At 36.3% G+C, this 23,809-nt stretch overlaps 1 protein-coding gene and 1 long non-coding RNA gene across 3 annotated transcripts; one reads left to right on the forward strand and one right to left on the reverse strand.

Moving 5' to 3' along the window:
* Positions 1-394: 394 nt before the first annotated feature.
* LOC132624992 (uncharacterized) lies at positions 395-12,428 on the reverse strand. Of its 2 annotated transcripts, none has more exons than XM_060339761.1 (4): positions 12,085-12,428; positions 5,124-5,301; positions 4,830-4,940; positions 395-4,319 (listed from the first exon to the last, which is right to left on the reverse strand). In XM_060339761.1, the coding sequence occupies exons 1-4, from the start codon at positions 12,153-12,155 to the stop codon at positions 4,311-4,313; spliced, it is 369 nt and encodes a 122-aa protein (XP_060195744.1). In that variant the 5' UTR covers positions 12,156-12,428; the 3' UTR covers positions 395-4,310. The 2 variants fall into 2 exon arrangements, with proteins under 2 accessions (XP_060195744.1, XP_060195743.1); XM_060339760.1 differs by having other exon boundaries at positions 395-4,395.
* Positions 12,429-14,861: 2,433 nt separating this feature from the next.
* On the forward strand, positions 14,862-17,418 carry LOC132623555 (uncharacterized). Its single transcript, XR_009576290.1, has 3 exons — positions 14,862-15,044; positions 15,403-15,459; positions 17,039-17,418. It is a non-coding gene; the product is annotated as an uncharacterized LOC132623555 (long non-coding RNA).
* The last annotated feature ends 6,391 nt before the right edge of the window (positions 17,419-23,809 follow it).

The following is a 23,809-nucleotide window of genomic DNA, read 5'->3' on the forward strand; positions in this document are numbered from 1 at the left end:
TTACAAAATATCATTACACAATATTAAGTAAGGTTATTATAAAGAGGTAATTTTACAAAGAGTGTACTGCTATAATGAATGTCACTGCTGTTATAGGTAGAATGTTGTTATAGATAAGTAAATTATAGCATGAAAAATTGGTTCTCAAGAAAATTAGGCTATTATAGTGAAATGTTGTTATAACGAATGTCAATTATAGAGAGGTTTGACTGTATATAGTTGCTAATTTCCTAAAAAGGTCTACACGAACCAAATTTTGCGTTAATAAATCACATTTCATTCAAAGGGTTGAAGGAAGATAGTGCACTAAGCTGTTCGTAAGGACCAACTTGATCCTTTCTCCTACAAATCTCATATGAGGGAATGTTAACCCTGGGAGCAGCGGCGGATGGAACACTATAACTTAGGTTCAATTGAACCCCAAACTTTTGATCCGAGATATAAATTTGTGTGTAAAAGCTTACTAAAATTACAATAAATGATAGATATGAACCCATAACCTTAGAAACATAATGGTTTAGTGCTAAAAATTTAAGATGTTCAACCCCTAAAATTTAAATCCTAGATTCGTCTCCGCCTGGGAGAGACGTCGTGCAAAAACAACAACAACAACAACAACAACCCAGTGAAATCCCACATCGTGGGGTCTGGGGAAGGTAGAGTGTACGCAGACCTTACTCCTACCAAGGTAGGACGGCTGTTTCCGAAAGACCCTCGGCTCAAGAAAAGCATAAAAGCATAAAAAAAGTCAGATAAGGCTAAGAAATTCAAAGCGACATGGAAATGCAATAATATAAAATAAAATAATGTAATCGACACAGATACCACAGGATAATCAAAGCACAGGAAATAGCAGATAATAGCATAAATCGGAGCACAAGAAATTATATTGCGATACTGCGACTACTAATAAGAACGGATAACGAGACTATCTACTAGCCTTCTACCCTAATTTGGGTCCTCCAAACCCTCTTATCTAAGGTCATGTCCTCGGTAAGCTGTAATTGCGCCATGTCGTGTCTAATTACCTCTCCTCAATACTTCTTCGGCCTACCCCTACCTCGTCTGAAACCATCCATGGCCAACCTCTCACACCTCTGCACTGGTGCATCTGTGTCTCTCCTCTTCACATGCCCAAACCATCTCAATCTCGCTTCTCGCATCTTGTCTTCCACCGAGGCCACCCCCACCTTATCCCGAATATCCTCATTCCTAATCATGTCGCTCCTGGTGTGGCCACACATCCATCTCAACATTCTCATCTCGGCAACTTTCATATTTTGAACGTGAGAGATCTTAACTGGCCAGCACTCCACCCCATACAACGTAGTCGGTCTAACCACCGCTTTGTAGAACTTGCCCTTAAGTTTTGGTGGCACCTTCTTGTCACATAGCACTCCGGAAGCAAGCCTCCATTTCATCCACCCTGCCCCAATACGATGTATGACATCATCGTCAATCTCCCCGCTGCCTTGCACAATAGACCCAAGGTACTTAAAACTATTTTTCTTCTGGATGGCCTGGGTACCAAGCCTCACTTCCATGCCAGCCTCCTGAGGTGCTTCACTGAACTTACACTCCAAGTACTCTGTATTGGTCCTACTCAGCTTAAACCCTTTAGCCTCCAGAGTATGTCTCCAACCCTCCAGCTTAGCGTTAACTCCGCTACGAGTCTCGTCGATCAGGACTATGTCGTCCGCGAAAAGCATACACTATGGCACCTCACCTTGAATTTGCCGTGTCAATCCATCCATCACTAAGGCAAATAGAAACGGACTAAGAGATGATCCTTGATGCAACCCCATCACAACTGGAAAGTGCTCTGAGTCTCTTCCTACTGTCCTTACTTTGGTTTTGGCTCCCTCATACATGTCCTTGATCACCCTAATGTACGCCACATGTACACTCTTAGCCTCCAAGCATTTCCATAAGATCTCTCTTGGAACTTTGTCATAACACTTTTCTAGGTCAATGAATACCATGTGTAAGTCTCTCTTCCTCTCCCTATACTGCTCCACCAATCTTCTCACAAGATGGATGGCTTCTGTAGTTGAGCGTCCCGGCATGAATCCGAACTGGTTCTCTGAAATAGACACACCTCTCCTCACCCTCATCTCCACCACCCTTTCCCACACTTTCATAGTATGGCTTAGCAGTTTGATACCTCTATAGTTGTTACAACTCTGGATATCTCCCTTATTCTTGTACAGAGGGATCATTACACTCGCCCTCCATTCTTCGGGAATCAATGCCGTCTTAAAGATGACATTAAACAACCTAGTCAGCCACTCCAAACCTGCCGGCCCCGCGCTCTTCCAAAATTCCCCAGGAATCCCGTCAGGTCCGATCGCTCTTCCCCTGCGCATCCTACGAACATCACCCCTAACCTCCTCAACCTTAATACTCCTGCAATACCCAAAATCACGCCGCCTTCCTGTATGTTCTAAATCTCCCAACACAATGTCTCTGTCCCCTTCTTCATTCAAGAGTTTGTAGAAGTATGACTGTCATCTCTGTCTAATGAGAGTCTCCTCTACCAATACTTTGTCATGCTCGTCCTTGATGCACTTTACTTGATCCACATCACGTGCCTTTCTCTCCCTCGCCTTGGCTAGCCTGAACAATTTCTGGTCCCCTCCTTTCTCTTCTAGTTCAGCATACGTCGTGCAAAAACGAGATATGTATTTGAAATGAATGTCCGAGTGAAGACAGCGATATGAAAATAGGTTAAGTAATCTATTTCTTTAGCAAAAAAAAAAAAAGGAGACATTTCTTTTTTTGAAACTGAAAAAAAAGGAGACATTTCTAATTTACATGATCCAATCATTTATCACGAAAATCAACTAATATGAATAACTTATTACTAACATGTGATACTTTAAATTATGGACAAACCTACATCTTCTATTATTTCATACATTATCGACTTTCAAACTCAATAAAAAATAAAATGTAACATGAAAATTAACTCACTTAAAAAAATTAAGATAAATATTCTGTTAAAAGATAGTTTGAAGAGAAAAAACTTAAATATGTCAACGAACTATGAAAATAACCTATTCATACCGCTCGTTAATAGTAAGACAAAAAAAATTGTTGTTGTCACACCTTTGGACCTTTTGTGTCATTAACCACTAACGGGTCTCACACTCTGTATTACGAGCCAATTTCTTGATTTTTAAATATCAAATATGCCGCTTGTCATCCAATTAAACTCCCTCATCATTTAATCCATTCCATCTATTTTAACTCGCTCTGTTTATTTTTAACTCGCCTCACATCATGACCAAACCTAAATTCCTTTCTTCTCTCTTTTTTCTACCACCAGCGGCAACTTCTGCCATTGATAATAACCTCCATCTTTCCATCACCACCCATCAGGGGCGGATATACCTTATGAGATAGGAGTGCCACGCCGCCCGCACACTTCGACAAATTTTTTGTGTGTATATGTAAATATTTGTAAGAAAACCTATGAATACATTAAATGGCACTACCTATGCACAAAGCCCCTTTGGTGGCACTGGTTAATGTAGGCCGCAAAGATTCTTTCACTGAGCATCCGAGTTCGATCCTGCGTACAAGCATTTTTTGGTAACTAATTCTAAAGACAATTGATTTGTCTCCTCCTCGCTTTTCTCCTTTTTCTTCCTTTTATTTTCTTCTTTTCTTTCTCCACTACTGCTAAAAAAAAATACTCTCATTTTCCTCCTCCTTCATCATCATCTTTTCTTTTTTAATTTATTTGCACCAATTATTATTTTGTTTCTACAATTCAGTCTTACTTCATAAGCAAACTTCTTTGATAAGTAATTTGAATATAATTTGGCCGTAAATTTTTTACTTTTGAGAGATCAAAATGGTTTGTTTACTAGACATTTTGGTTGATGCTTATAGATTAAAAATGTGAAGCTCTTGTTTTGCAGATAATTGTCATAAAATTTGATAATTAAGATAGAAAAACCAACTCAAAAATATTGAAGGTAAATTAATCTAGCAAAGAAAAAAAATATGTAGAAATTTACATTTTTATCAATCTATCTAAATGAATGTGCTCTTTCAATTAATGATTTTTTTTTTGTAATTTCTTACAGCTGACTAAAATTTAAATATTTAAATCAAGTGCGAAAAAAGCTAAACTAAACGAAACTTATTTGTCTATTTATGAATAGAATACCTAATAGACCTAATCAAATCAATTGAAAATTAACTGACCCGATCCATCCTTCCTATTCAATCTTTGTGGCCTGTTGTAGGTTTTTGCATGTATAAAATAGTGGCACTCGCAACCTTGAAATTCTGGACCCGCATTAACAGACCTATTAAAATCTTGGCAAGTGGGAAAGTGGTTGGTAACTTATAAAGTTGGAATGCTAAGGAAGACGAGAACCAATGCTGAGAAAGGAAAGAAAGGGAAGGACAATGAGAATAATCGATCACAAATAGAAAAAATTATTCAAACTCATAATAAGTTTGATGCTTTGTCTAATGAGGGCACAGAGGAGAATAAGGAAAAACATGATACAAACAATGATGAAGTAGAAGAAGAGGCTCGACATACTACCAACCATTAAGGACATGTTACAAATACTAATGAAAGCAAAAGGGAAAGGGAACAAGGGCAAGGAAAAGGAATAGAAAGTGCAAAAATATGGGTTGAAAATGCTTTTGGCAAGGTTCTTCAAATAGAAACAATCTCAGAATCAGGTGAAGAGCAAACCAAATGGAGAGATAGGGTAGAGCAGCCTGAAGGTACAGATTCAGCAGAGCAAATTGAAGGAACAATTTTATAAGAAAATTCTTCAAGTCTAAAGGAACTGGAGATTTACCTCGGGCAATAGAGACTGAAATTGGAAGCCAACACTATAGGGTGAATAATACACATAATGTAGCATCATGTGCATCTTCATCAAAAGAATCAGACAGCAAAGAGGTACAACCTGCAGAAATAAATAATGTAAAGGCAACTGAGCATATTGCAACTGCAAAAGAAACCTCCAGATGATGAAATAAAGATTCATGACAGTAACTCGGAGGCTGATGGAACATGTGATGTTGGCAATATGGATACTAATCTACAGAATATCAATCAGAAAGAAGGCATTCATAGGCATTCATAATACCTGTAATAATGATGAAGTTGCCAGCAAGCAATGCACTGAAAAGGCAATACATACACAAGTAAATGATGAAGTAAATGAGCATATGAGGTTTGACTTAAATAAAAAGGTGATAGAAAGCTCTTCATCCCCCACTGGATCATAGCTGCTGATTGATTTGCTAAGAAGGAGAATCAGGTGCCTACAGTCAATAATACAAACCAGAGTCAGTTAGTAGTTAAACACAAAGCCTCAAACCCTAATGCTAATCTCCAAGATATTGTAGCACACAGAGTATCTCAAGCAGAGATTTAAGAAGTTATAGGTGGGATTCAGCAAATAGAGGAGGATAAAGGCATGAAGGACAGCAACAACAACATTCACAAAGTAGCAAGAGAAGCTGGGTTGTCACCAAAGGTTCTAGCTAAGAGTGGTTAAAAACGCAAGGTCCAGGAGATATCACAAACCAAGAGAATGTCAAAGAGAACAACTTCCTCCAAGTGTAAATGATGAATAAGGCATTAATTTGGAATAGTATGTCTATTAATACCCAACAGGCATTTCAGAGACTCATCAACTTACAAAAACAACACAAATGTTTCATAGTTGCTCTAATGGAACCTTTTTAGAATTGTGGACATTTGTAAAAGTACAAAAGAAGGTTGGGAATGGAGGCTGCTACTGCTAATAAGAATGGGAAGATATGGATTTTGTGGATCCTGCAGTCTAATGGAAATTCATAATGGATGAAGATCAACAAATTACTTTGAAGATTCATTACCAAGACATAGAAAAAAGATATTATTGTTACTTTTGTCTTTGCTAAATGTGACGAAGGAGAGAGATTAGCATTGTGGGATGATTTGTATCAAATAGCAAATTCTATGGATTTGCCATGGATGATTGGAGGAGATTTTAGTGTTATTTTATCAGAAGAGGAGAAGTTGGGAGCTGTACCTGTTAAACTTGCTGAATGTGAAGATTTTGCCTTTTGTATAAATTCTTGTGATTTATTTGACATGGTTTCAAAGGAAGTCCATACATTTGGTGGAATGGTAGGGCTGTAGATGATTGCATCTTCAAAAGATTGGACAGAATAATGGTTAACTCTATATATCAGGAAATTTTTCCACAAATTGAAGTGGAGCATTTGATAAGAACAGGATCTGATCACTCCCTTTTACTATTATCTTGTGTTGAAGAAGAGATTACTTTTCACAAACCATTTAGGTTTTTGAATTTCTGGACTCAACATGAGTCATTTCAGGATGTGGTTAAACAACAGTGGCAGACAGAATTTGTAGATAATCCATTCTTGGCTTTTAAACAGAGGTTGAAGAATCTGAAGAGGGCTTTATCAAAATGGAGTAGAGAAAATTTTGGGGACATTTTCAAAAAATTATCTATGAGAGAGGAGGTGGTTAGGGTAAAGGAACAATTGTTTGAGGAACATCCTAGTATAATTAACAGAATTGTGCTTCGGAAAGCACAAACAGAGTTGAAAAAGTATCTAAACATTGAAGAACCGTATTGGAGGCAAAAAGCTGGCATTTCATGGTTGACTGAAAGGGACAGAAACACTAATTTTTTCCATAACCATGTGAATGGGAAGAGGAAAAAGTTACAGTTAAAAATGATTCAGAACAACAATAGTGTTTGGCTGGGGACTATGGACCAAGTTTCAGAGGAAGCAGTTAATTTTTTCAACAAGCAATTCACACAAGAAGGAGATACAGTGGACTTTGATATTCTTCAGCATGTCCCATCCATCCCATCCATGGTTCACAGAATCAAAATGTTGTCTTATGTTCTTATCCCTCTAAAGATGAAGTCAAAAGGGCAGTATTTGCTTTGGGGGGTGACAGTGCTAGTGGCCCAGATGGGTTTACAGGTTTATTCTATCAGCACTATTGGGAAATAGTTGGTAATGATGTGCATGCTGTAGTTCTGGCCTTCTTTGATGGAAAAGAGTTACCTAAATCTATTGTTAGGTCCAAGATTCCACCTATTAATTTTGATGATAACAAACCAACATAATTATTAATAAAAGAACATTTACTTGAGGTAAATTTATTTTTGGTATAGGTTTATTTGATGAAGAGGGATCTGGTGAAGATCTAATCAAATAAGGAAAAGAAGATATTACAAGATGGAATTACGGAAGAAGATGTGGAAGAAAAATACTTACTCAAATCAAGGTGCAAGAATTATGGAAAGAATATTTACTAAGATTCTACGGAAGAAAAATATTCTAGAAAATGAAAAGATCGAGATCAACTCTTGTTACTTAAAGAAGGTCCACAAATCTATGGAGTATCAAGATATGCCAAAATTCATAAGTGCACAAAAGTGTTCATGTTCAGAGTGATCAAAGTCCAAATGCTAGAAGACGAATGTGATTACATTCAAATTAATATAAATCAAGATCCAAGGTGAAATGAAGAGGATCTTGAAATTCTCTTGGGTTGCTTAAATAAGAGCTCAAATATATACAGCTAGAAACTTGCCAAAAGAAAAAGAGTTCAGCGAGATTTCATCAATCAAGTGAAGAATTGGAATTGCAAATAGCTCATCATATATACAAGGAAATATCTACAGCAAAGAATTATGGTTACAGGATCAAGGAGGATGTAAGTGGTACCGAGTCATGAAAGGAAGGAAATAAATCAGTGGTTGGATTATTCCTTAAATCATGCTGAAGTAAAATGGGACAAAATCTTCTCTAAATGAGATAATGAAGTCCACGTACAAGTTGAGATTATAAAATGAAGAGAGAATCTTTTTTTATGACCCAAGATTCAAATATTATAATAGCCAAAAAAAAGGTCATGCTATTATAGGACCAAAATTTGGTCTTACTCACGTCACTCATAGAATTCCAAACACTACTGGAAAATTGGGAAGTGATAAGGTAAGGAGATATCTTTGAAATATTCCAAGAGTTCAAATATGATATTTATTACAATTGGGCCAAGAAAGGAATGTCAGCAAAAATCTTTGGAGCAAATATTTTGTGCAACCAATTGAAGAGAAGATTCATCAAAGATTGAAGATACTACTTCAAATAGAGATTCAACGTATCAAGACAAGTGAAGTAGCAACGGTCAGATTTCTTGGAGCACACGAGCCACTATTTAAAGAAGAAGTATTGAACTGGTTCAACACGCAACCACTTATACTTTTGTCTCAACCTTCTCAAGTTCTTTGCTCTACTTTTCATAAGCATTGTAATTCTGAGTGACTTACTGTGTAAACAAAAAAGAGAGGAGAGATAGTATAGTTGGTGAGGCTTTGTATTGAGAGGTTGTGTCATTGTTCTTTTCTTTGGTGAGCGAGTGAAAACCAAAGAGTCGTTGTTGGTAAGCGAGTGAAAAACCAACTTTGTGCGTTGTTGGTGAGCGTGTCAAAACCAACCCTTGTTCGTTGTTGGTGAGCGAGTGAAAACCAACCTTGTAAATGTTGGTGGTGAATGAGGAAAACCATAAAGGTTGTACTCAACTCAAACTACAAAGAGCTTAAAGAGATAACCTCCTTGCAACCCAAGGGGACTGGATTAGGATACCACATTGGTTCCGAACCAGTATAAAAATTCCGGGTGTCATTTATTTTATTGCTCTCATATTATATTCTGCACCCTTGCTATTTATTGTGGTTTATACTTGTGCAAATCGAAGGACTGATAATTTTGTGCAGGCTGTCTCGCTATCAGTCGACTGACACCAAACAGTAGTCGACTAGATTTTTTTTAACAGGCTTACAATTCACCCCCCCCCCCTCTTGTACTTTCATCTATTACCCATACTAATCTGGTTCTTATTCCTAAGAAACAGACCGTGCAAACTTTCTCATATATGAGGCCCGTTAGCTTATCTAACTTCATCAATAAGGTGATTTCAAGGATTCTACATGATAGAATGGAAAGTATACTCCCTTCTTTGATTTCTCCAAATCAATCCGGCTTTGTTAAAGGAAGGAATGTATTTGAGAGCAAGGAGTATATTTGAGAATATCTTACTCACTCAAGAGAGTCTCAGATATTAGAATAAGGGGTAAGCTAGCAAATGTGGTTATTAAGTTGGACATGGCTAAGGCTTATGACATAGTATATTGGAAATTTCTACTCCATGTGTTAAGGAAGATGGGATTTTCTGAGCATCTTATTAATCTAATGAGGAGATTGATAGAGAACAACTAGTATTCTGTTTTACTAAATGGACAAGCTACTGGATTTTTTCATTCCACAAGAGGGGTAAAACAAGGAGACCCTCTATCTCCAGCCTTGTTCCTACTGTCAGCAGAAGTATTATCAAGGGCTTTAAATGCTTTATTTGAAAATGATAAATATATTGGATATGGGGTGCCAAAGTGGACAAATCCATTGAATCATCTAGCTTATGCTGATGACAAAATTATTTTTGCTTCTGCTGACTCATACTCTCTAAAAAGAATTATGCAGGTTCTAAAGAATTATGAACAGACTTCTGGGCAACTAATTAACTCATCTAAGAGCTCTTTCTACATGTACTCTAAGGAGGGCAATGAGCTGATGCAAGCAGTTGAGAATATAACTGGTTTTAATAAGGGACGGTTCCTTTTCACTTATCTTGGCTGTCCTATCTGTCACTCGAGAAAGAAAAAGATTTATTATGCTGAGCTTTTTAAAAAAGTGAAGGGGAAGTTACATTCTTGGAAAGGAAAGATACTTTCTTTTGGAGGAAAAGTTGTTCAGATTAATAGTGTTCTTCAAAGTATGTCTATTCATCTCCTTTCAGTGATTGCACCTCCTAAATGTGTAATTAAGGAACTTCATAGAATTTTTGCAAGATTCTATTGGAGTAGTAAGGAAGAAAGGAGGAGTAGACATTGGGTCTCTTGGAAGGATGTTTGTTTGCCAACAGGGGAAGGTGGTTTGGGGTTCAAGTCTCTATTTGATATGTCTAATGCTTTATTTGCTAAATTGTGGTGGAGATTCAGGACTACATCTTTTGTATGGGAAAACTACATGTGGAAAAAGTATTGTAAGAAAGTAATTCCTACTTTGGTACAATGGAAAGGTGGAACACAACCATGGAAGAAAATGTTACAAGTAAGGGAACCAATTGAGCATGAGATTTGGTGGGAAATTAAAGGGGGAACATCCAATGTTTGGTATGAAAATTGAACCAAATTGGGTGGCTCTAATGAATATCCCTTAAATGAAGATCTTGAAGATGTGGCTGATTTAATAGATGGAGGAGTTTGGAAAGATCAATTGCTCAATCAATCTTTCCCAGCAGACATAATGGAACACAGCAAATCAGAAATTCATATAGGGGAATTGGAAGGTAAATGGGACAGACCTTGGTGGATGCCTACTAGTACAGGAAAGTTTTCTGTCAGTAGTGCATGGAACATTTTGAGACAAAGAGAGCATGAAAAAACTGATTTTAAACTTATGTGGATTAAAGGGTGCCTTTTAAGATATCATTCTTTCTTTGGAGATTATGAAAATCTATCCTCCCTATTGATGACACTTTAAAGAGGATTAGGATTCTCATTCTATCAAGATGTTATTGTTGTACAGACCCACAACAGGAGACTATGCAACATCTCTTTCTAGCAATTAAATTTGCATCAGATGTGTGGAATGTGTTAAAACAGGCAGTTAGAATTCAAATTAATCTCATTCAGAGATAGAGTGTGCTGAGAAGTTTAAACCTATCCTACATGCTGTTCCTGCAATGATTACTTGGGAGTTGTGGAAGAGAAAAAACACTATTAAACATGGAGGACTGGTAAGTTTCAATAGAGTTATTCATGAGATTAATAGAAACCTGTACTACTTGACAAGGAGCAGGTATCCCTGGCTGAAAAACATACCTTTCCTTTGGCCTGAATTGGTGGTTTTTCTTGAAGGGTATAAACCTATTTTGAGTACCAAGACTGTTTATTGGAAATTGCCATTTGAGAGGTGGTATAAATGTAACACTTATGGAGCTTCTAAGGGCAATCCTGGGCGTAGTTCTTATGGTTTTTGTGTAGAGATTGGAATGGATATTTGATATATGCAGAATGTAAGGATTTGGGGCAGGATTCTAATGTTGCGGCTGAGGCAAGAGCTATAATGGAAGGGCTGACATATTGTGTGAATCATGAGATTCATCCACTGATTTTGGAAACTGATTCATTACTGATGAAGAAGGTGGTTGATGGAGAGTGCGAAGTACCATGGGGTATTATCACAGAGCTGGATACAATCAGGAAAATGAAAGATGAATTTAATGTGATAATACAACATGTATACATGGAAGGAAACACTTTGGCAATTTTTTTAACTAACCTAGCTTTTGATCCTGTAGGTACATCAAGTTTTAATTCCTTTTTTGAGTACCCAGTGCAGGGAGGAGGATTCTAAATTTAGACAAATATCAAGTGCCTAACCTTAGGATCAGAAATGTTAAAAATCCTTGATATAATGATGTACATACCTGATTTTGTGACCCAAATATTGACAGAACTTCTAATGGTGGTATTAGCCTTGGCTTAGCCCATTGAAGTTGGGTCAATAGATAGGAAGCACAATCATATGTACATTCAAGGGTGGAGCAGAATTCGAGACAAGGAATCTACATAAGGTATTTAGCTCGTTAATATACTAGTGTATTTGTGCATTAAATATCTATTCCTTTTAATCTGATGATTAACCATTTCTATGGCTAATCTGAGGAGAATAAGTTGTAGATTATGGACAAAATTATACTAGTTAATTATACAGTTAAATAGCAATTGTTAACATCAATCACAACTTGGGACTACACGCATCTTAGCTAAAGCATGAATTTCAGCTCAACAGTCATATAAGCATAGCAGATTCACAGATTACATTCTCCAAGAACACTTCAACTCATAAACTGTTCAGTCCGAGAAGACAAGGGTAGAAGATCGACATAACGTTCATTCTTTCACTTACAAGGAAGGAAAATTGAAGATTGAAAGCATTTCTTACCTGAAGGAACAGATTTGGCTTATCTGAGAATAAACTCCTTGGCTATGGGTTTGCAGCACCGGTGAGAGCATTAGGGTGCGATGATGACGCTAATCCATACCAGAACACCAGATTTTGAACCTTGGGAGATTTGCGATGGCCTAGCTCTGGTGAAGGCAACTTTCAAGAACTTTCCTAATTGTGTAGTGAAAATGGAGTATTGGTCGGCTGCAACATCTCTTTGGTGTTTTTATTTGGATTGGGTCACTATGAACCGGGTCCTTTGTTTTCTTTGTTTTGTTTTTTGTATTTTATTTTTTATTTGGTCTGTTTAACTTCTACTTATTATTTAATAATTAATAAATATTCCCTCCACTAAGTGATGCTTAGTGGTTTCTAAAAATAAAAAAATCTGGACCCGCCTCTACCACCCATGACATCAGACAATCACCAGCTTCTATCCCATTACTACGACCACACTTTTACATCTCCTTCACAATTTCTATCAACAAAGTTTTTCTTGAATTTTGTAGAGAAGTTTTAGAGGAGAAAAGAGAAAGCCATGAAGATTTTGAGGTCGATAGGAAAAAGTTTTGTAACAAAAAAAGGGTAAAGACAAAGAAAAGTCGCTAATAACCATATCTTTGGTTCTTCGCTAGTGGAATTTTTTGGCGAGACCCTCGAGGAGAATAATAAGTGATGTTGAAAAAGAATAAAGAGAATAAAAATAGAAAAAAAATTAAAATAAGAATAAAAACCTGAACAATAAAAAGAAAGAGACTAAGACCTCATTTGTTTTCGTTAAAATTAAAACGTCTGAATCTGAATATAGGGTTGAATATTTAAGATGTGTATTAAGATTTAGATATACATCTCAATATTAAATAACTAAGACGTCTTATTTTTTTAACACTTGAATGTATAAAAATTGTCTTTTTAAAATTTGATAAACATAAAATTTAATAAAACACTAAATTATTCTGATACAATATATATCTACAAAACATTTTTCAAAAACTTATATGATGATGATGGCTAACAATTATGGTTGTTGATGCCGATTGGGATGATATTGGCTAATGGTGGGTTATGAGTAGCAGCTAGCGGTGCTGATGGTTAGCAGTAGAGATTGATGGTGGTAGTTGGTGGTGGCTGTTGACAGTTGTCGTGGATGATAATGATAGCTAACAGTGATGGTGAATAATGGCGGTGATTGACGATATATAACACAATGACTAGTGGTGGTGATTGGTGGTTGTTATAGTAATGATGGTTAGTGATGATTGATGACGATGCCGGTTAATTATAGTGATCAGCAGTAATAGTGATCATAGCTAAGGATGGTGGTTGTTGTTGCTAGGTGGTGACACATAGTTGATAATGGTGGGCGGCAATGTGGTGAATCAAATTTTTTGTTCTCATTGGTGTGTGGTATTTAAAATGGGGTAAAAGCTCGAATGATGAGAAAAGGTCTGGCCATGTCATTCGTTAATAGTTGAATATAAAGATTGTCCTTCCATAATACCTTTGGCCCTTTCATATCATTAATCACTAAAGGTTCACACGCCCGATATTATAAGTCAATTATTTGGTTTTTAAATACCAAATATGTCGTGTGTCATCTAATTAAACTCCCACATCATTCAATTCGTTCCATCTATTTTAATCCATTACCTTTGTTTTTAACCCGCCCCATGTTATAACTCGATCCAAATTCTTTTTGTACCCAAAAGCCCTTCTCTTCATTATTTTTTAACCCTCCCACATTACACTCATCCCAAATCAATTAATTTGTTTACTTTTTCATTATATTTTTCCATTTTCCCCTCCCCATCTAGATCTCATTTGTTTGCACTTAATGAAGGTCTTAATTTTAATCACTTGGACTTCAGTTATTAATAGCCTGTTTGGCCAATCTTTAGAGAGGCCAAAAGTGCTTTTTTTCCTCTTTCAAAAGATGAATTGTTTGGTCAAGCTTTTGGGAAAAATAAATGTTTCTGGGGAGTCGTAGAAGCCGTTTTTCAGAAGTTAAAAAAAGTAGCATTTTCCCAAAAACACTTTTGAGAAAATATACTTAGAAGTACTTTTCAAAAGTTTGGCCAAACACTAATTGCTACTCAAAAGTGTTTTTGAGATTAATTGACCTGTTACACCCCGGATTTTCGCACGTTAAAGTCGCATCATGTGTTAGTTGACGCAAGTTCGAAAGAAATTATCTTGAGGTTAAAAGGGATTGAGCTTATTAATATAAATGGTTATAAGAGTTTATAAATAATATTAGTAAGTGGCGGAAGGTTTGAAGGATGAATGAATCAAAGAAGGATGAGTTTCAGCAAAAGTCGGCAAGTTGGGAATACAATAACTTATACTTTTGGGTGAGATTAGGAGTGTTTCACATGCTAAGCAAGTAATTATATGAAGTATTTGAATCGTATAATAGTCTCTTGTTAAGTTTGGAAGTCAAACGAGTTGTAATATGAAAGTTGACAAAGGGCGTCGCAAGTTAAGTTTGTAAATTTCACTGAAATTTGGGTCAGATATCTCGGAGCTTTTCTCTCAATCTACTTGGATTTACTGGGTGATCCACCCACCAAATTGAAAGTCTACGAGTCTAGTTTGCACAGTATTTTACTATTCGTCGATACAACGTTGGAGTAGAGAGAAATTCACATTTCTGTCTAGGAATGCAAACTACTACGGGAACAATGTGCTAAGTTAGTGGCTGCATAGCTCAACATATATAAAAAATCCCCAAATCATTTTCAACCTCATTTCTCTTACGACCAAACCCTAAGACACCTCCTAAACCCTCTCAAACATTCCTCCATAATCCATGAACATATCAAGGAGCTAATCAATCCATCTTAACACAACAAAGACCGTGGCAATCACGAAACCTTCATTTCTCCATAAATTCGCTTTTCGGAAGAAAACGTCATCTTGAAGCAACTTCTATTTTGGATTGATTGTGGGAATCTAAGGTATGTTTTATCCTCTTAATCATATCTTCATGATTATTCAAGTATTTAATCTAAGAAATTTGGAGGGAAAATCCCATATGAATAAGTTATGGTTAAAACTTGAAGCTTCTATGGACATGGCTAACTTGTTAAGCTATTTGTGTTGGGTTTGTTGTATTGTTTGGAGTTATGATGCTGTGGATTGAATCATGGTAGTAAGGAGAAGTAGAAAAGTAGGTTTTTGGTAGTGTTTTACAAGAAGCTACACTACGAAAGAGCTTACAAACTCGTGCCTACAAATTGCCCGATAAAATGCCTAAATGAAGATTTTTATTGGCTATATGCTCAAAGTTGATCTTGAATTGTTCGAATCCTGTAGGAAGTCAGTTGTAAAGGTTCGAGACTTTAGGAAATGTATATAACTTCAATCAACGAGGTATGTAGGGCTTTTCTCTTCTTTTCTTGGCATGACTAGAATTCCAATGCGTTTTTTTTTAAATGTTATCACATTGACTTGTGTCGATCATATCCAAGAATGAACGAGCTAATCTCTACTTCTTATATGACTCGTATAAAAGAACTCTTCATGTTTCCATATTTCATTTGGTTATCATTTGACAGGTCTTCCGTTAAACATGTATCGAGGGTGTTCCAAAATGATTAACCTTACTACTTCTTATGAATAGTTCACATTGAAATATTTTCCCACATTCCTTATCCTTCTTGTTTACCGAGAGAAGTATAATGTTCATCATGGTACTTTTTCCATTAAAGTTGAGTTGATTCCACCACTCTAATGGTGAAGTTTGTTTCCTTGATTTAAATATGCCTTGTGTAGTAGTACTTTCTCACACCTCGTATCTTTCTTGTCGATTGGAAAAAGGTTGTTCACTATGTTATTCTTCGTGTTGAGGTTGAGCTAATGGTATTTTATTTAGTTGAGCCGATCTTTATCACTTATATAATCATTATTGAAGTATATCTCCTATTCTCCACGTGTTGTTTTTTGAATTGAAAGGATAAAGTACGTAGCAACAATAATGATAGTCGGAGAGTAACGATGATAGGTCACTCCAACTCTTGTTATGATATCTCTTCTGAGGTCAGTCTTGCACCTATATATATATATATATATATATATATATATATATATATATATATATATATACATATCTATATGTGTATATGTATGTACATATGTGTATATGTATACATACATATATATACATATCTATATGTGTATATGTATGTACATATGTGTATATGTATACATACATATATATACATATCTATATGTGTATATGTAGGAGGTAGAACTAATAAAGATTTCTTTTTCGATTCATCCCTGGCCTCATTCAAGAATTGTTTTTTATCCAATCCGCAGGAATCAATAGAAAAGGCAAATCCCTTATGATACACCAGATCCGGATCGGTTATTGATAGAGTGAATAGATCTGCCATTTCCTGAAATCTCTCTTCTGATGCGAAAAAGCCTTTAATGCTACCCAATATCCCTTCTTTTTCCAAATATTTTTATGAATACGCTTTTTTGATGTCGAATATATATATATATATATATATATATATATATATATATATATATATATATATATATATATATGTATGTATGTATGTATTTATTTATTGTCATTACCTAGCCGCGCTATAGTCGGTCGGGTACGACACCTATTGTGCACACCGCTGCAGTGGGCAGGTTATGATGATGCCTCGGACACGGGATGGTATGATATATGGCTCGGGCTGCACGTTCCGCAGCACTAACATTATGATCAGGCTGCACGTTCCACAACACTAACACTTATGTTATATATGTATGAAAAATGTTTTTTTTAAAAGCTAAGCATGCATGATATCCGCCTTAAAATACAATCAGATGTACTCTTATCTTATGTTCCTTCTGTACTTTCACTATGTTGTTATTCATGCCTTACATACTCAGTACTTTATTCATACTGACCTCCTTTTGTTTGGGGACGCTGTGATGATGCCCACAGGTACAGGTAGACGGATTGATGTACCTTTCTCAGTAGGGTACCGGAGTTCAGCAGGGATGTTCGCACTCCATTCTCTGGAGTTGCTGGTCAGAGTCATCAAATAGGATGCATACATGTATATACATATATTTAGATGGTGTTGGGTAAAGTGGGGCCCTGTCCCGACCAGTTGTTGCATTTAAGTACTCTTAGAGGCTTACAAACTATCAGTTAATGTTGATGTGTTTTGTTAGCCTTGTCGGCCTCAGTTATGCATATATATGTTATTGGGCCTTGTCACACCCTAATCTTGATAAGGCATGATGGGCACCCGACCCCATACTCAGAGCCGAGCGAACCCCTTTAACTCTCGTTATGTTCATAACCTCACTGGACTCTTAAGTTACGAAATGAAATACATAATAGAAATTTGTCAAAACCATTCTTTTCGTCGTTCTCAAGTCAAGTAAAATCTGTAATCATATGGAATTTGTAACATAAAGCATAATGGTACGTCGGCCTGCAGAGCCGCTTACAAGACTGACATCCTATACACGTGACTCTGTCTGCAAAGTCTCTAACATCAATCAAGATACCATAACATGAATACTCTGACTCGGCAACACTCCGGAAGGGAATGGAGCTCGCCAATCCCGCTGGTACATCTCCTAGCAATGTCCTCTACTCATCTGTATACACCTGCGTGACATGAAACGCAGCCCCCGAAGAAAGGGGGTCAATACGGAATATGTACTTAGCATGTAAGGCATGAAATAAAGTAAAGAGGATCATAACTAAAACGGAGATTTACCAAAAACAAGTATGACTGTTAAAAACATCATTACACTTGCCTTTTGAAATGAAAATCTTGCATGTCAACATCATATATCATATATACATATAATGTGTCCCGGCCCTCTAGTGAGGGACTCGGTGAATAGAGTCATTATATGTCATCCTGGCCGCCACCCCCATATCATCATATCATCATGTCATCATATCATATATGTATACATATGTATATATATGTATACATATATATACATACATATGTATACATATATATACATATTTACATACATATGTATGCATATATATATGCATATATATATATATATACATCTATATATATATATATATATATATATATATATACATATATATATGTATATATATATATATATATGTATATATATATATATACATATATATATATATATACACTTGCCTTTTGAAATGAAAATCTTGCATGTCAACATCATATATCATATATACATATAATGTGTCCCGGCCCTCTAGTGAGGGACTCGGTGAATAGAGTCATTATATGCCATCCTGGCCGCCACCCCCATATCATCATATCATCATGTCATCATATCATGTATATATATATATATATATATATATATATATATATATATATATATACATATAACGTGCCCCGGCCCTCTAGTGAGGGACGCGGTGAACAATGCAGTGGAGTACGCACGAGAACGTGTCCTGGCCCGGGACTCAGTGAAAGATATATTGAGGCATGCACGAGCAGAGTAGTGAGAAACTATATGCATATAAATCAATTTTTTTAAGACTCGATAGGTAAGTACACTAATCGACACTTGAAGGAGCATAAACACGTTTCGAGTCAATCCGAGTTAGCATAAGAAAGTTATGGACGTTATTCATTACAGAAACCTTTATGAACGTTTCAGAACAATTCAAGACCACATATGAAAGTTAGAGACATTAATCCTTATAGAACCCTTTAGGAATAGAAACTCTTTATGCTTTGCTCGTTATTCAATCACACAATAAGCTCGACTATTGTTACACCTCGGAAATTTTTCTGTACTTGTGTGATGAGTAGAACAATGAAGGGCTTGAGTGTATGATGTTTTACTAAGTCGGGAATGGCTAATTATGAATTTTTGGAAATAAGAAGGTTGCGGAAAATTTTCAGCTCAGTGGTCGTAAAAGGGCACTATACGGCCCGTAAAGTGATTTACGGACCGTATAGTACAATAGTCCTCCAGCCTTCTAAAATCTCAAAGTTTCTGCCAAGTGATGAAATGGCTAAACACGACTTGGAGGACGGCCCGTAAACTGGTTTACGGACCGTAAACCTCGGTCGTAAACTGCCATGTCCCTCAGCCAAACTTTCTGTTTCTGGGATGATTAAAAACGATCATGGAGGACGGACCGTAAACCACAATACGGTCTGTAAACTGTGGTTTACGACCACTGTTCATCCCAACCATTTTTCATTAAAGATCAGTTTTGTGATTATTAAAAAGGAACTTAGGCTTCATTTCATTTCATTTTTCTTCCATACAACTCAAGAATGCTCTAGAACTCTCCAAATATTTCCTCCATAAGAATTCAAGAGAATCAAAGGGAACATCAAGATTAACACCACTAAATTCATGAAAACAAGTGTAAGAACACATCAAAGGATCATCTAAGTCAAGAAATCCTTAAAAGGGTGGAACTAGGGTTTTGGCTAAGTGAAGTATTTCAACTCAAGGCCTGTTCAATCATCATTTAAGGTATGTTTCATGACTATACCACGTGATTCAAGGTATTGGAAGGCTTAGATACTTAAAATGTAGAAGAACATAGGAATGGGTCATTATTGAGTGAATAGTGACATAAATGAATGATAGTGGAATTGAATCATGAATGTTGAAGTGTTGTGAGTACAAATACGATATAAATGATATTTATAATGTGAAACAAGTAGTAAATGCACAAAAGCACTAAGGTGAGCTAAAGGGGGAAATATGGGAAAATTGGAGGAAAATGGTGGATTTTGCTAATGGTGCATAAATAATGATTTTGATTGCGATATTGCGAATAGCATTGTGAATGTTGGGAATAGATATAGAACATGGGAAAAGTAGTATAAACGAAAGAAGTACTGCCCAAATTTTCCTAGAACTAGCGATCCGTTCTTGTAGTTAATTAACTAATGTAATACGAATTCTCTCATGAAGGTGATGACGTGGTATCGAAGGAGAATAAGTGGACAACAACTTAGCTAAACGGCAAGGTATGTGAGGCTAGTCCTTTCTTTCCAATGGCATGAATCTTATAGTCAGAATTACCATCTTTCCATGAGCTCCTACATTCCAAAAAGTTAAATGCCTATATGAGATAAGTTATACGATATGATGATGCTAGGATGATGATGATGTTAGTCCTTGCCTACACTCACCTTATGTACTAGTCCTTTCAAGGTGAGGCAGAATGTCCGTAATTGCTCCATAAAGTAATCGGGGGGTCACGACCTTACGTCACCCCGATAGAGTAAAGTTGTTCTCAAACCTTACGCATGTGCTATGATAAGATAAGTATTTTACAATGAGTACATTATTATGATTATTTTATGATAAGCATGGCATGAGCATTTCATACCGGGCCTAGTTGGCCGGGCAGACACCGCTTCGGCGGGCGGCGATACGGATACACCACGACCTTCGGGCGTGGGCAGACACCACTAGTGGGCGGCATGAGATGGTACCCCGGACGCGGGCTTATATTATTGATTATCACACCGTTCCGACATGGGCGGGCAACTTGCATATGATGCATACATGTTACGATGATAGGTATGAGTAAGACAGCATGCATTATTCCATTTATGATTATCGGTCAGATCCATATGCTTTATATTGATGCTCTCATTATCTTATTGATGCCTTTCTTCATTGTTCATGCCTCTCATACTTAGTACAATATTCGTACTGACGTCCCTTCTTTGGACGCTGTGTTCATGCCCACAGGTAGGCAGGGAGGCGAGCTTGATCCAGATACTTAGGAGCTGTCAGCTGTTGGGAGCACTCCATTGTTCGGAGGTGCTTATGATTTCTCTTTGGAATATATGTATATATATATTGGGCACGACGGAGTCTTGTTCCGTCTATGTATTCATTATGACAGTAGAGGCTCGTAGATACGTAGTGTGGGTCAGGTAGTCTCAAAAGATGCTATTATTATGTATATATTATTTTGATGGCTGAGAGGCATATGTATATAAAGTACTTCTGTTTTGATACAAATTATGTTTCCTATACTTTCATGCGTAAAAATGGCAAAAGATCATTAAATGAGTAAAATGAGTAGTAGAGTGAGCGGTGCTCGGTATCCAGCTCCGGGTACCCGTCGCGGCCCCTAGTTGGGTCGTGACAACTATACTAAGTATGCTCATGTCAAGAAGTGAATAAGAATCGTAAACAAACTCGGAATTAAAGAATAGAGTTACCCCAAGATGCGAGTCATACCTTACTTAGTTCTAGGACATGCCAAAAGAAAGAAAGGGTAAGTCTTACATACCTTGTCCGCTTCCTAAGCTAAGCCGAACTTAAGTCTCGGCTTTCCCAAGATCTACAACAACGTCAGAAAATATCAAACATTAGCTATAGGTATTTAGGAACCCGATTCCAAGCTAGCAATTCACCTACAGAAATTTGGGCAGCATTTCCCCTGTAAATCCAACAAACCCCGAGAATTCAACTTGGCCAAATCATCAACAACAATACCAACAGCCACATTAACAACTTCAACAATTAACTCAAAATGCATTCTAACATTAGCAACCATTTCTACATAATTCGACGACATTTCATTTACCTTCAAGTTAACCACAACCACCCAACTTACAATCTTCCAAACTCAATAAGAACAACAACAACATATTCCTCGCTTCCAAGTTCATGAATTATACCAACAACCACACGTTAGCAACATCATCATACAAATATAAGAAACCATGCTAGTGTCACATTAACTTCTTCAACAATCCCACAACGATTACAACTTCATTTCAAGCCATCAAACCTTCATTTTTATCATGGAATCCGCAACAACAACAATCAAAATACTAAATAAAATCAATTCATCACATCTTACCAACATAGTCCCTATTCGGCCACAACCAACACACACATATTTCATGAATTTCATCCATTTCTACATACTACAACACTCACAAACCATCCCTAGCACATAGAAAAGGAGATTAATTCTTACCTTTACCCTTCCACTTCTCAATTTAGCTAGGGTTGGTAAATTGCACAAATGAATGCTTTGCTTGCTCCAACAACTACTCCACGTTAATAAGGGCCTTCCAATTGGTTGAAATGCTAGAAGAAAATTATTTTTCTTGATCAACTCCAAGGCATCAAATTTTTCTAGCCATGGCCGAATACTACTATATTTTTTTTCTTGAAGTTTCTTGAATGGTGAAGATGAAGAATATGTCTTGCTTTGGTCATCTCTATCTATATATATACTTGCTCCTACAAATATGAAGTGGACACATGCCCCCACTCATGGCTTGAGTTAATTGGCCAAGCCATGGGTGGGTCCCACTTGAGCCACACGGCCATGGTGGCTATTATCATGAACCTTCTTGAATTTTTTTCCCTTTTTACCCCTAGCCTTTCTCAATATTTCCATACCATTAATAAACAACTTGTGTATTAAAATAAAATCGGAAGGAAAATAATAGCCTTGCCCTTAACTTATCGCGACTATCTTGAAATATCTGAATGTACAAAATGCGGGATATAACAGGCCTTGTCAACTTATGATTTATATTACAGAATTCAGATATACGATTGGTTCGCTCGGGCCTTCAGGTGCCGAGTGCCGGCCACACCCCCCAAGGTTTGGGTGTGACATAACCAAACATAGACTGCTTCTCACAAAAAGTACTTTTTTTTAAAAGCACTTTTCAAAATAAACTGATTTTAGAAGCTTGACAAAACAAGCTATAAGTCTGTTTGTATTTTACATCTGAATCTTAATCATTAGTACGTTTTTTTATGTTTCAACACTTAATGGGTTTGAACAGACCTAAATGATTTGCAATAAAATTTGAAAATCATTAAGATGTTTATTTAGAGATTTCTACAAAATGATAGTTCATCAATTTCATCCATTCATCGTTGGTGTCATCACCCATCATTATCAATTACTGTCATATATGTTCACATAAATTCTTTTTATCTCTTCAACTATTCAAAATTATGGGTGAAAAGAAAAGACTTAGAATTACATAAATTCATCGATAATATTGCTACTATTTTATATTTCCTTACATTGAGAAACAAAGTCGTAGTAACTCTTAACACAAAAAAAAAAAAAAAAAAAAAAAAAAAAAAAATACACACACAAAGGGAGATGTACAGGCAGATATGATGCAATTACTATTATTGTACATTGTCAGATATTAGCTCATATCTAGTACCGGACAAACTTTATAAAAAAAAGGTTGAACTTTTTACTCCTTTTTATTAAAAACATATTACGTAGAGTATAAAAATATTTCTTGAAAACGAAGATTGTGTGACGAAGTACACGTGAACAACGGGCAACGCAATGAAACACGTGGTCTCAAAACCGCAGTACCGCGCGTGGGTCCCAATTAGTACTTTTCCTCTTTTGGCCTTGAGAATTAAAGGATAAGGTTAAGTAAACTTGATGTGGTAAAATTATAGTAAACTGTAATTTCGAGGTTGAATTACTCCTAACTTTTTTTTTTCTTTCTATAAGTAGCATTTGATCCTTTATAGAAAATTAATAATCAGATATAAGTTGAAATATCAAATGGTCAAGTAATGCTAATAAAGGAGTAATAAATAATGACCAAAGAAATATCGATGTGTATAGCAATATTAAATGCTTAAATTTGTATTGAGTTATGTTCAATAAAAAATGTTTTATTTTGTTATAGTAAACTTTTCCGCAAATTCAAATTAGTTAGGTTAAATAAACTTTGACTATTGAATTGGT

This window comes from Lycium barbarum, chromosome 12 (genome assembly GCF_019175385.1).
Source record: "Lycium barbarum isolate Lr01 chromosome 12, ASM1917538v2, whole genome shotgun sequence".
Taxonomy (NCBI): domain Eukaryota; kingdom Viridiplantae; phylum Streptophyta; class Magnoliopsida; order Solanales; family Solanaceae; genus Lycium; species Lycium barbarum.